General features: G+C 38.3%; 1 protein-coding gene across 6 annotated transcripts in view; it reads left to right on the top strand.

Moving 5' to 3' along the window:
- The window catches only part of FOCAD (focadhesin), a 311,339-nt gene that overhangs the window by 78,944 nt on the left and 219,480 nt on the right, over positions 1–12,915 (top strand). For all 6 annotated transcript variants that reach the window (XM_007176810.2, XM_057547663.1, XM_057547662.1 and 3 more), the window contains 2 exons: positions 2,894–3,098; positions 6,293–6,499. In XM_007176810.2, the coding sequence (XP_007176872.2) occupies positions 2,894–3,098; positions 6,293–6,499 (412 nt within the window). The remainder of the gene's footprint in view (positions 1–2,893; positions 3,099–6,292; positions 6,500–12,915) is intronic.

Here is a 12,915-nt window from a genome sequence, read left to right as displayed (position 1 = left end):
GAAATGGAATGAAAGATCCCAGGAATGAAAAAAGGAATGAGCTATCAAGTCACACAAAGAATATAGCTGTATTACAAACTGTATTACAAATGTGGGAAAAAACCTCACTGGAGGTGGTAGAGTAGAAAGGTGCTAGCCTAAATGTATGGGTTCACTTTTAATAGAATGTATCAACAGATGTCCTGAAATAGCAGTGTATCTTCGTGCTAGATTTTTGGGGGCATGATTCTCCAGTTAAATTCTGCACTGATTTTTAGAAGGCCTGTGGTGTTAAGACTTCACCATTATAGAACCGAGAATTGGGTAAATTGACAATGGTGTCAAGGTCTTTAGGGCTGGATACTTCAAGATTATCTAGTCTAACACATAGTTTTTCAGATGAGGGAACTAAGGAGAGCAACATTAAATGACTTGCTCAAGGTCACATGGCTAGTGGCAGAGTTGGGCCCAAAGGCTCAGTGTTTTGATTTTCATTCCAAGTCTTTTCCCACTGCTTCTCCATCCTTGGTGAACATATATGAAAGCCTTGTGTGTAGATACATGCACAATTGGTTGCATTTTTAAACATTCTTAATCACTTTGGGATTTCAGGTTATCTGTTTTATTATTTCCCTTTTCTCCTTAAGCCCTGTTAATTGCATACCCCACTGCAGTGATAGTAGATCATCAGATACCACATAGGAAATGCAAAATCTAAAATCAGGACAGATTAAGCCACAGAGATTTTTAAAAAATATATTGTCCTAGGAAAGCTCAACATTATGCTCCTGATGTCAAATATTAACAGCATCTTGGAAATATATTTCTTTGTATGAACCTTGCATTTCACCTTCAGCATTTCAAAGTAGGAGAAAACTGATAAGCTATTCATGGATGTTTTTGACACCTGGCTAGTATTTATTCTTTGGGGAGTACATTATTAGAGAGAGATGGAGGAACAATGTTTCTTAAATCTCTTTTCTGCTCCATATTCTAACCCATACATACATTGTCTACTTGCTTAATCTATGAAACTTTTTTTAGTTTCCTAAAGCGGGTGGTGTGATGAAGCCATATGTTTCATAATTATGAACTCACAAGTCTTTTTGTTTTTTATGGATTGTGTGTTTGTGCTCATGAGAAAAAAAAAAATCCCTCCAGATTGTGAGCTCCATCAGAGCATGGATTTCATCTGTTTTTGTTTCTTGCTTGGTTTCTAGCACATAGAAGAGTGAATGGTATACTGTAGGAACTCAGAAATTTTGTCAAGCGAATAAATGAATGAATGAATAGATTAAATCTTATCAATTTGGTAACTTTTTAATTTTTATTAATATTAACGGTGTTTTGAAATCACATTGCTGTGGGATGTATAGTATTATAAAATTATGTTGTCAAGCATAACTCAAATGCCATTTCCTCCAATAAGTATTGCACTTTATACCTTTCTTTTAGCAGTTTTCACTTTCTATTCTCTAGTCCAGAAACAGAGCTGATTGTCCCTGTTAGACTATATGCTTCTAAAGGATAGATAATGCCTGGTTCATCTTTGTATCTTATCTAGTAATAACTTATGTATAATCAATATGAAAAATATTAAAATTGTGATATTTAATCGATGCATGCTAATTGTAAATCTACTCTATAACTTAGTGTAAATGAATCGATTAATTTAATGATTGAGCATTTCTTTGAGGGCCTAGTGTGTACAGTTATTTGGGATACAGCATTAAACAGAAATCCATGGTTCATGCCCTCATTGGCTTATAGTCTGTCAGGGGATGGAGATATTAAATAAAAAATGACAATAAAGTCATTATCCTATGCAAGCACATAATGGGGATCTGACCAAGGCTAGGTATCAGGGAAGGCCCTCAGGAAGTCATTTTAAAGGGAGAACTGAAAGATGATAGAAATTAGGCAGAGGATGATAGAAATTAGGGAGAAAGGGGAGAGTATTATAGGTAGATGGAACAGCAGGTGAGAAGAAAGCCCAGATGGCTTGATTAGAGATCTGAAAGAAGTTTAGTGTAGTTCAGTGGAGAGTGGAGAAAAGCAAGAAATGAGACTGGAAAGAGGCCAAATTATGAAGGGTTTGTGAATTGGGCTAAGTACTTTATCTTAAGCATAAATTTTTTCAAGCTGATTAATGACATGATCAAATTTTTATATCTGAAAGGTCATTCTGGCATTTTAGTGTCTTTGGACTTGGAGTTATTGGGATGTATTGTAATCTAAATAGATCCGAAAGATTTGTAAAGTCTTCCTCCTCTGAGTGGGAAGAACTTAAGAGGAGGGACTTGACAAATTACTTTACTTCTCTTTGCCTCAGTTTCTGTATCTGCATAATGGGATAATAATATTTTTATTTCATAGGGTTGTGGTGAGGGTTGATTGAGTTTAAGGGCATAAAGTGCAGTAACTTGCACACTCTGAGTGCTAACAAGTTGACAAGTAAATGTTAACTGTTATCATCATCTTCTTGGGATGTCTGTGTCTTTGTTTTACATAGGACCTCACCTGTCGAGTTTTTCCAAAAATGCATGCGTACTCCTGGAAAAATGGATCCTAACGTCTATAATTCTAAAAAGGTTCTCAGATGATTCTGATGTTCACCAAAGACTGGTCCTGGAGATGTAGATGCTATTCTAGTGTGCAAGTAGAGGCCCTCTTAGTCCTGGGCATCAAGCTTGTGGGTTCCAGGTGTTGAGTCATTCTCCCCAGTGTACAAAGAACTGTTTGGCACGGGTTTAGGTGGGTCATGGTGGAATAGAAGAGTCATGAAAAAAAGATACACTCAATGGTATCATAGTTTATGATATGTCATGAGCTCTAAGTTGATGTTTGACACTTACTTGCTTGGTACTCTGTTTAACTCAGTTACTGGCTTATGCATTACGTGACTTACTTGCAGGTCAGAAGTTTCATGTATCCAAATAATGGCACCGTTTCTATGGTATCTATATTGTGAACCATCCCAGTTACAAGAATATGCTAAACTCCGACTAGCTCTGCTCAAAGTCTTACTTCACCCCCGGGTTCTTTGTGACAAAGAACAACCATCAATATTGGAACAACAGATACTACAACTGTGTTGCAACATGGTTCCATGTTTGCAGGTAAGGCCCTTCCTCCTCCTTCACTAATATAGCACCAGCATTAGTAAGTGGTGATTGTTATTGTTGTACATAAAATAGAGCCCATGTGATCTGGCAAACAGCTCTAGAAATGCTTGCAGGGTTTTGGAGATGATGAAGGAAACAAATCTAGATTTCACTTGAATATATACAGTGTTAACTAAATTCGCAGAAATATAAATCAACATAGTCCGTTTTAGGATTAGTAGGAATGAAAACTATAAGAAAGACTTCTCAGGGAAAATAATTTTGCATTGAGTTTTTCCTTGTGCTGGAGACTGAGAGGGTTCTAAGGAAAAAAAAAGTCCTCTTTGTGTAAGTTTGGAAAAAAGGCATCTCTCTGGGCAGATGCAGCCCTAGGGACGCAGGGCTTGACCAGCTGAGTGCTGGCTAGATTCCAGTTTTCACAAGTCCCCTTACAGTATATGTGGTGACCCTGATGGATCCTGCTCTTGGGAAGACCACAGTCTAGTAAGAGAGCTAAAACAAGTATATATATTCTTACAATTCAAAGTAGATGGATGAAGTATTTTATCCATACAGAGGTATGGATAAAATGCTTAGGGAATTCAGGGGAGAGAGAAATTTGAGCTAATGTCTGTATAACTACAGATTTAAAAAAAATTCCAGTTGCCAGCTTGCTGTGATTTGAGTGTAGTGATTCATGCATCCCATCCCACCATCTAGGTTTGTTGTTTGCCTAGAATCTGAACACCATGCTGCTTAGCTGATGGAGGGATTCTGTGATTATTTTTCAAGGTGATCACTTGAGGTCACAGATGACCTGTTTTAAGTTTGTGTTAGCGAGGAGTCACTAGAGTGACTCTTTTACAGCTCATAAATAGGCTTTCCTGTAATCAAGGCAGAGAAAAGTTAATTCAAGTGAATTCTCCTGTGGCTTTTCCAAAGCTTTTGTTTTGTGTGGGCAATAAAGCAATGTATAGGCGGATGTCTTGAACTAGCGTACAGTTTTTCCATACGATGCTTGCATTACCCTGTTCTGTGCTCTTTGGTAGATGTTTGCCTTCATCGTCATCAACCTATATTGACAAGCCTAAATACTTCTAGCAGTGTGCTCTGTGCAGTATTTCTGGACATCTGTGGCTTGTTAATATAGTCAAGATAGGTGAGGAAAAAAAGAGATCCATCATTTGGAACTAATGGGACTAGTGACATAAATACATTTAATATTAACAAATCAACTTTATTGGAATGAAGAATTTGAGAGTTGGGAGGGGTCTTAGTGGCAATGTCATCCATTTTCCCACGGGTTATAGGTAGTTCTTATCCTCTCTGAGAGACGACCATCCCACGACTAATTAAATATTTTAATGATAGGAAGCATGCTATTTTGCAAGGCAACCATTTATTATTATTTTTTTTAGCAAGTACTTCTAATTGACCTGTATTTTCCTAAGATTACCCATTAGTCCCCTTTCTTCTCAGAACAAAGCAAAATAAGCTTTTTAAAAAGTCCATCTGCATCCTATCTTGTGTTCTCTCTTCCTTCCTTTTCTTCCCTTTCATCCTTTACTCCCTCCCTCCCTCCTTTCTTTTCTTCATCAGTTTCTTTACTTCTCCACATGAAATGGTTTTGAGTTTTCACTGTTATTTGCAAGGAATTCTCTAGTTTATTGGTGTTGAGAATGTGTCACTATGAAATGTTCTTCTTAGAGCTGAATACAGTAGTATAGATGTGGTCTGATCCATACTGAGCATTTCAATACCATCATGTTAATTAAAAATTTTTTTCCTGAGAAATAGCTGTCAACCCTATTGACCCATAGGTCAATGAGATGATGGTCAGTGAAACTCCTGTTTCTTTTTCTTCTCACTCCAATTGTTCTTCCATTTTGTATTTATGGAATTGTCTTTTTCTGGACTTAGCCTGCCTTGAACTTCACTGTTGACTTTGGTCCCAGTAGTTCTTTTTAATTGTGACTCTTGTCATCTCACATATTATTCATTGCACATGTTCTATTTCTACATAAAGAGAAACCATTACTTACAAAGTATTCTTGTTAAGAATTTTGGTAATGTTAAAGATTAGAGAGCCTTTAATGCTAAGTTGCTGAGGTTGTCTTTCAAAAATTTTTTTTATCACGGAAAATTTCAAGTATGTACAAAAAAATGCACTCAAGGAAATATATTGTCAAATAAACATGGGGCTTTACTTTGTTTTAAATTCCTTTCTTTTCTTGGTGGCCTTTTGCCTTTGCCATTGTATATTTGCAAAAGAATGAAATAATTTAGCTACTGAACTGTTCACATTTATTTTTTATAACTTAAGTATTCTCTGCTGTCTTCTCCCCTTGATCTTTTAATAGTTTTTTTTCTTCTTGTTTGTTCGGAATTAACTTCTCTCTCTGTGTATAACATATAGTCATTTTGGGTTATTATGGTGGTAACGACTGGTGAAAGGTACAGCTGGTTAACTGTAGGCTTTCCTCTTGATGAATTTAACAGACACAAGGCTCCTGATTGAAGCAGATGGTTCATTGTTTGTAATCTCTGGGAAATGCCAGTGTGTCTGTGAGCAGGACCATATCCTTAATACTAACTCCAGAATTTTGATCAGAACAGCTGGGTTTGAATTGAATTGGGATTTTCAAGAGCACCCAAGTCCTTCCCATCTAATACATTAGCCAGTTGAGAAGACACTACCATTTGAATGTCATCTTTCACTACATCTGCCAAGTGTGGAAATGATGCTCTCAGTTAAGGTTGTCTGAGCAAATTTCGTTCAGATGAAGGGCTTAGCAGTGCATTAGAATAACACGCCAACCCTTTTCTTCCAGGTAGCTATGCTGAAATTATAGAAAAGAGAGTCTATTTGGAGAACTCAGAACCAACTTTAATTAATTTCCTTCAACATGTTGGTACTGTCATGTAATTTGTCTTTAAAAATCTGCACTCAGAGTTGTTAGAAAAATAAATGAAAAGAATTTGTGCCAGCCAGCAGTAACAAAAACAGTAGCAAATTGTGTTTTGGTTAGTGACAAAAGGAGAAAGCAGAGTTGTATGGTTTAACTCTGAGTTACATAAATTTCTTCATCCCTTTTAAATCTTTATAGGTTTAGAGGAAAAAAAATTTATTGGTAAAGCTTCTTGTATAAGCTAAAATTATCCTTTGGTTTGTGTATTATTTTAATATCACAAGATTGTTTCTCAAACAGATAAGAGATTTGATACAGACAACGGAAGTGATGCTGTTTATCGAAGAAGTATATTTAAGCCTTCTGCGTCATCCTGTTTTCTGGAAGATTCAGCTTATCCAGATGACCCTTCAGCTGCTGTGTGTCTGTGAAGTCAGCTTAAACATAACTGGGGAATGCTCATCTTTAATTCACCTTTTAGAACACAGTGTTGAACTTCTGAAGGAGGTAAGGATAGTAAGAAGTTTTAATGTCAGTTATCACTTAAGTAGGTCTTTCAGTAGCAGGGTGGGTGTACTTTCTTACTTTCTTGCATATCAAAGGTGTTTTGATCTAATACTATTAGATCATACTAGTAATGCATCAATAGTACTACTATCATTTATTATAAAATGAGTCATTAAATACTCTTTGGAGCATCAGTTAAGGGTCTACCACTGTGGTATTTTTTTCATTTATTCATGTAGAACACAAGTATTGAACACTTATATGCCACACCCTATAGAAGAATTCAGTTGACCCTTGAACAACTTAGGAATTAGGGGTGCCAATCCTCATATAACTTTACAGTCGGCTCTCCCTATCTGGGGTTCTGCATCCGTTGATTCAACCAACCGCTGATTGTGTAGTATTGTAGTACATATCTATCGACAAAAATCCATGTACAAGTGGACCTGTGCAGTTCAAACCCATGTGTTATTCAAGGGCCACTTGTACTTAGATGAAAAGGCCATTCTGTGACCTCAAGGGGCTTACAAACATGCAAATAAATAATTGTAGTACAATAAGGTAAATTGCTTGGAAGGGGGTATATTTAAAGTACAATGGGAGCACAACTTAAGGGAGGTAGGGCATGAGTTCAGATTTGAGGAAGTCTGAGTAGGAGTTTGCTTGGTACAAACCAGAGGCTGGGAAGGCATTCCAGCTGCTGGAACAGCATGTGCCCAGGCACAGAAACGTGAGCGAGCAGGCAGGCATGGCTTGTTCAGAAAAAAAGTGTTGAGTGTTGCCAAAGGATTAAGGTGTAAGAGATAAGGCTGGGCCTATCATGAAGGGTCTTCCATACCACACAAATGAGCTTACATCTTATCTTCTGGGCAGTGGCTTGCTACAGAAGACCTTTCAGCAAAGAGGTGCCCTAATATTTTTGTGTGTGGAAGATCATTCTGGTGGGAGAGTGGAGGAGGGTTTAGAGCAGAGCGACACTAATAGGGCAGGAAGTGAGGAGGGATGTCTTAGACTGCTAGGGCTGCCTTAACAAAATATCACAGACTGAGTGGCTTAAACAACAGAAATTTATTTCTCACAGTTCTGAAGACTAGGAAGTCCAAGATGAGGGTGCTGGCCAATTTGATTCCTAGTAAGGGCTCTCTCTCTTCCTGGCTTGAAGAAGGCTGCTCTCTCACTGTGTCCTCACAAAGCGGAGAGAGAGCAAGAATGAGGTCTCTATTGTTTCTTCTTATAAGAACACTAATCCTTTTGTTTTAAGGCCCCACCCTTATGATCTCATTTAACTAATTACTTCCTTACCCCAAATACAGTCAATTGGCACTTAGGGCTTCAACGTATGTATTTTGGTAGGGGGGATCTCAGTCCATGGCAGGGGCTAATTAGGGAAATTAGAACAGGAAAAGAGAAATATAGGACGTGAAATCAATAGGGCTTTGTGGTTGATTACATGGTCAAGGAGAAGGTCCTCGGTAGAGTCTCAGCTTTCTCTTTCGGGCAACTGGATGGTGCCGTTCACTTGAGAAATGGTAGCTGATGCTGAAGGGAAGATGATAAATTTAGTTTTAGATATGCTTGGTTTGAGGTATGCGTGTGTCATAGATGGATATATGGTTTTAGAATTCAGGATAGAAGCCTAGGCGAAAGGTATAGACTTGTAAATAGATTTCTACTTTGGGGTGGAAGTTTTAACCGTGGACTTCATGACAGGGCTTGGGATAGAATTCCAGGGGCTGTTAATATTTGAAGTGTACTGATAAAGAGAAGTCTGAGAAAGTACAGCTAGAAGGATTGTATAACAAGCAGAAGAGACAGATGACCATGCCCCCTTTTGAGATACTCCATCCCATGTCATCTGTCTCAGACATGAAAATCAAGGGAAAGAATATCTCAAAAAGGGGAATGGTCAACAGTGTCCTGGGGAGAGGATTTAAGTACGGGATAGAAAGTCCCCTTAGGATCCAGCAAGTAGAAATTTATTGTTCATATTAGAGGAAGCAGTTTCAGCAGAGTGATGGTGATAGGAACCAAATTGGAATAAGGGAGTGAATGGTAACTGAGGAAACAGAGAAAGTGAGTGTAGATTTTGGTGGGAGGTGGGAGCCAAGGAAGGCTCAAGTAAATCTTTTGTAGTTTTGTGACTAGCATGGTTACATGGATGCTGGGACTTTATATATAATATTATATAATGATATATTTGTGTTATGTTAATATTGTATATATTATCTAGTATAATAGTAATATATATAGCAATATTAAAAATTTGTGTTATAATATTATACATATTATCTATTAGATATAATAGTAATATATAGTAACATACTATATGGTAATATATATGTTATAAATTATATAATTAATATAATAAAATAATAATGTCATTCCTATTCAGATGTTTATATCTATTATATATAGTTATACCTATTAGATATAGCTATAATAGATAATATATTGATATATATTATTATACTAATAATACAAAAATATATAGAAAATATTATATAGATACTATTGTATAGTTAAATTACTTGGAATTGCCTGTCTTAACCATAAATGTAATGTACTTAACAGGTAAATCCCATAATGTTCCTTTGTGTTTGTGTAGATTTATGTGAGTAGTAGACAGTTTTTTTACGGCAGACACTTTGCTATAGCAGTTAGGTGAAACAGACAAGATCTGTGACGTTTATATTCCAGTCAAATTGTTCAGACTAGAGTGCATAAAAATCACTAGGCAGATTTTATTAAAAATGCAGGACTTCCCTGGTGGCGCAATGGTTTAGAATCCTCCTGCCAATGCAGGGAACACCGGTTTGAGTCCTGGTCTGGGAAGATCCCACATGCCACGGACTAATTAAGCCCGTGAGCCATAACTACTGAGGCCCGCGCGCCTAGAGCCCATGCTCCGCAACAAGAGACGCCACCGCAATGAGAAGTCTGCTCACTGCAACGAAGAGTAGGCCCTGCTCGCTGCAACTAGAGAAAGTCCGTGCGCAGCAATGAAGACCCAACACAACCAAAATAAATAAAATTGATTCTAAAAAAAAAAAAAAAGCAAATGCCTAGGACCTACCCCTAGAGGTATTGAATTAGCAGGGCTGTGTGGGGCCCAAGCATCTGCATTTTAAACTAGTACCCTCAAATAATTTTCAAAATTTTTTTTTTTTTTTTTTTTTTTTTGCATGTAAGGCAAACATCCTTGTAAGCATCAAACAGAGCAAGAAACAGAACTTTTCTGGCCACCCCAGAAGTTTTCCAGGAGCCCAGTCCTAATCACAACCTCCTTTCTCCCCTGACTATCCTGACTTCTATAGTAGTAGCTTCTTTACGTTTCTCTATAGTTTTACCGCCTATGTGTGTATCTGTACATATCATAATACAGTTTTGGTGTGTGCATGTGTGATCTATCTTTTAGGTATCTTTTACACTAAAGATGGTCTCCTTCCATTCCTTTCCCTACCTCTTTTCTTATTGGCAGTTTGTTTACATATGGAAAAACCTGGCTTATGTGAGCTATGGAGTTTTGTACATCTTGAAATCTGCTGATTGAACCTTGTGGCTCACTTTGACATGTTTCCCAGTTAACAGGTAGTTGGCTATAGAGGCTTGATCAGATTCAGGTTTTTGTTCTGTTTTGTTTTTCATTTCTAAGACTACAGGGAATGGTGTGTTCTTTCATCAAGAAGCACATAATATATGTTGCTCTTCTTTTTATGATGTTGGTCGCTGTTGATGCTCGATGCCTAGTTCCATTAATTCATTAGGAGTTAAAGAAATGATGGTCTAATTCTATCTATTCTTCTTCATTTATTAGCTGGAATACTTCTATTAAAAGAAGTATTTGGTTCCATCTACTATTTGGTTATCCAGTGGTAGAGTTTATATAGAAAATTTCGGATAAATGCTTGACTCTTTCCCTTTACTTACTAATTTCTAAAAGTAGTGTGAACTTACAGATTTAAACATATTTGATGCAATTCAATTTCTTACAGATAATGTCCATATTAAAATTCAAATTGTCCTGTTTTTGGCCAGTAGGAATCTTTTTAAGTTGGCTCTTGAGTCCAACTTTAAAAATATTACTGATTTTTATTTATTTTTATTTTTGGCTGTGTTGGGTCTTCGTCGCTGTGTGAAGGCTTCCTCTAGTTGTGGTGAGCGGGGGCTGCTCTTCATTGCGGTGTGAGGCCTTCTCATTGCGGTGGCTTCTCTTGCTGTGGAGCACGGGCTCTAGGCGCGTGGAGTTCAGTAGCTGCGGTGCGCCGGATCTAGAGCACAGACTCAGTAGTTGTGGTGCACGAGCTTAGTTCCTCTGCGGCATGTGAAATCTTCCTGGACCACGGATTGAACCCATGTCCCCTGTATTGGCAGGCGGATTCTTAACCACTGTGCCACCAGGGAAGTCCCAAAAATATTATTGATTTTAATGTAGAATTACAGAATACTTTTATTTAGAGCAATGAAATGGTGTCTGTGGGAGAAGGTCATATTTATATTGTGTCTTCCTTCTGCCCAATATTTTAACAGTTTTAGAAGGAAGTAAAAAATATGTAGAACTGTTAAAATACTTGTGTTATGAAATTTCCTGTCTCCCAACTCTGTCCCAGTGTTTCTGAGGTGTAAAAAAAAGCCTAGGAAAATTAATTTGCAAACATATATCCTTTAGGTCTATATACCCTTTAATTTGAAACAAAATGAAGTAGAATAAATCAATCTTATTTAGAGGCTATACCTGTATTCCTATATCACTGAGTTTATCAGCTAGATATTCAATTCAAATATTACATTAACTTTTCTTTTCCCCTTTGTTCTTATTCTACTTTTATATTGGATTTATTTCATTGCACACTGAAAATGGATGTATTTCTTAGGCTACTTTAGTTTCAGTATTTGGTCTTAGTTGAACTATGTTTAGCCTTATTTAAATGATAACTTAAGGTGCTTTCCATTTCAAGCAAAATATATGTACTATTTTTTTCTATAAATTTATTTATTTACTTACTTTTTATTTTTTGGCTACATCAGGTCTTTGTTGCTTCACGTGGGCTTTCTCTAGTTGCGGTGAGCGGGGGCTACACTTCGTTGCAGTGTGCGGGCTTCTCATTGACGTGGCTTCTCTTGTTGCGGAGCATGGGCTCTAGGCGCGCGGGCTTCAGTAGTCGTGGCATGTGGGCTCCGTAGTTGTGGCGCACGGGCTTAGTTGCTCCACGGCATGTGGGATCTTCCCAGACCAGGGATGGAACCCGTGTCCCTTGCACTGGCAGGCAGATTCTTAATCACTGTGCCACCAGGGAAGTCCCGAAATATATGTACTCTTTTTTTTTTTGTTTAATTTATTTATTTTCATTTATTTTTTGCTGTGTTTTTGGTCTTCGTTTCTGTGGGAGGGCTTTCTCTAGTTGCGGCGAGCAGAGGCCACTCTTCATCGCGTTGCGTGGGCCTTTCACTGTCGCGGCCTCTCTTGTGGCGGAGCACAGGCTCCAGACGCGCAGGCTCAGTAGTTGTGGCTCACGGGCCCAGTTGCTCCGCGGCATGTGGGATCTTCCCAGACCAGGGCTCGAACCCGTGTCCCTTGCATTGGCAGGCAGATTCTCAACCACTGCGCCACCAGGGAAGCCCCTATATGTACTCTTAACAGAAAATGATATTGATTGTGAGGAGACTAGGTAGCTCTCAAAGTGAAGAGCGCTATACATCCCAGCTTTAGTAAGGCTGGGGACCCCTGTTCCCTAACACATTGCTATCAGATGATTCAGTCCCACCCACCTTTCTTCACTGTGTATCTCAGTTTACGTTGTCAGATTCCTAGGAAAAATTATCTGATTGGCCCAGCTTGGATCAGTCAACTCTGAGCAGAGGACAGTGTAGATAGAAAAGCCATGACATGGGATTGTGTGAGCTGGGCTGCCATCTTTGTTGTGTCTGCTTCAGACACCTCTGATGTACCTCTGATGTAGTGTGGACTCCAAGGGTTTGCTGTCATTAAGACTCCTGTGACATCTGTGGTCCAGTATAAAGGCATTTCTTTACTTCTTCAGATAGGCTCTGAGTTAGCCTTGGTTCCCCCCAGAAGTAGACCCTAAGTTTCCCTAAAGGCAAAAGCAGAACCTGGGTTTCCACAAATGCAAAGGCTTATGCAACAGGAGTTCATTTGCAGGTGTGATCTCAGGAAGCAGGTGGGAGAGAGACAAGAAGAGTGAAATATTAAAGATGAGAGAGACAATGCAAGTATTATCAAGTTGGCCACTGCTATAAGCAATCAGTTGCTCGATATCACAGAATATGCTGAGAAGTGTTATGGAATATGTCTCAGAACCTGCCAGAAGGATCCAGAATAAAGGGGGAAGCGTTTGTCCCTGGGCTTCTATTGCCAATTTGTCAAGCCTGTGGGGCTTTAACTTCCCTGTACTTCTGGA

Source organism: Balaenoptera acutorostrata, chromosome 6, assembly GCF_949987535.1.
Source record: "Balaenoptera acutorostrata chromosome 6, mBalAcu1.1, whole genome shotgun sequence".
Lineage (NCBI taxonomy): Eukaryota > Metazoa > Chordata > Mammalia > Artiodactyla > Balaenopteridae > Balaenoptera > Balaenoptera acutorostrata.
Note: the sequence above shows the minus strand (reverse complement) of the source record. Positions and strands in the feature narration are given on the sequence as shown.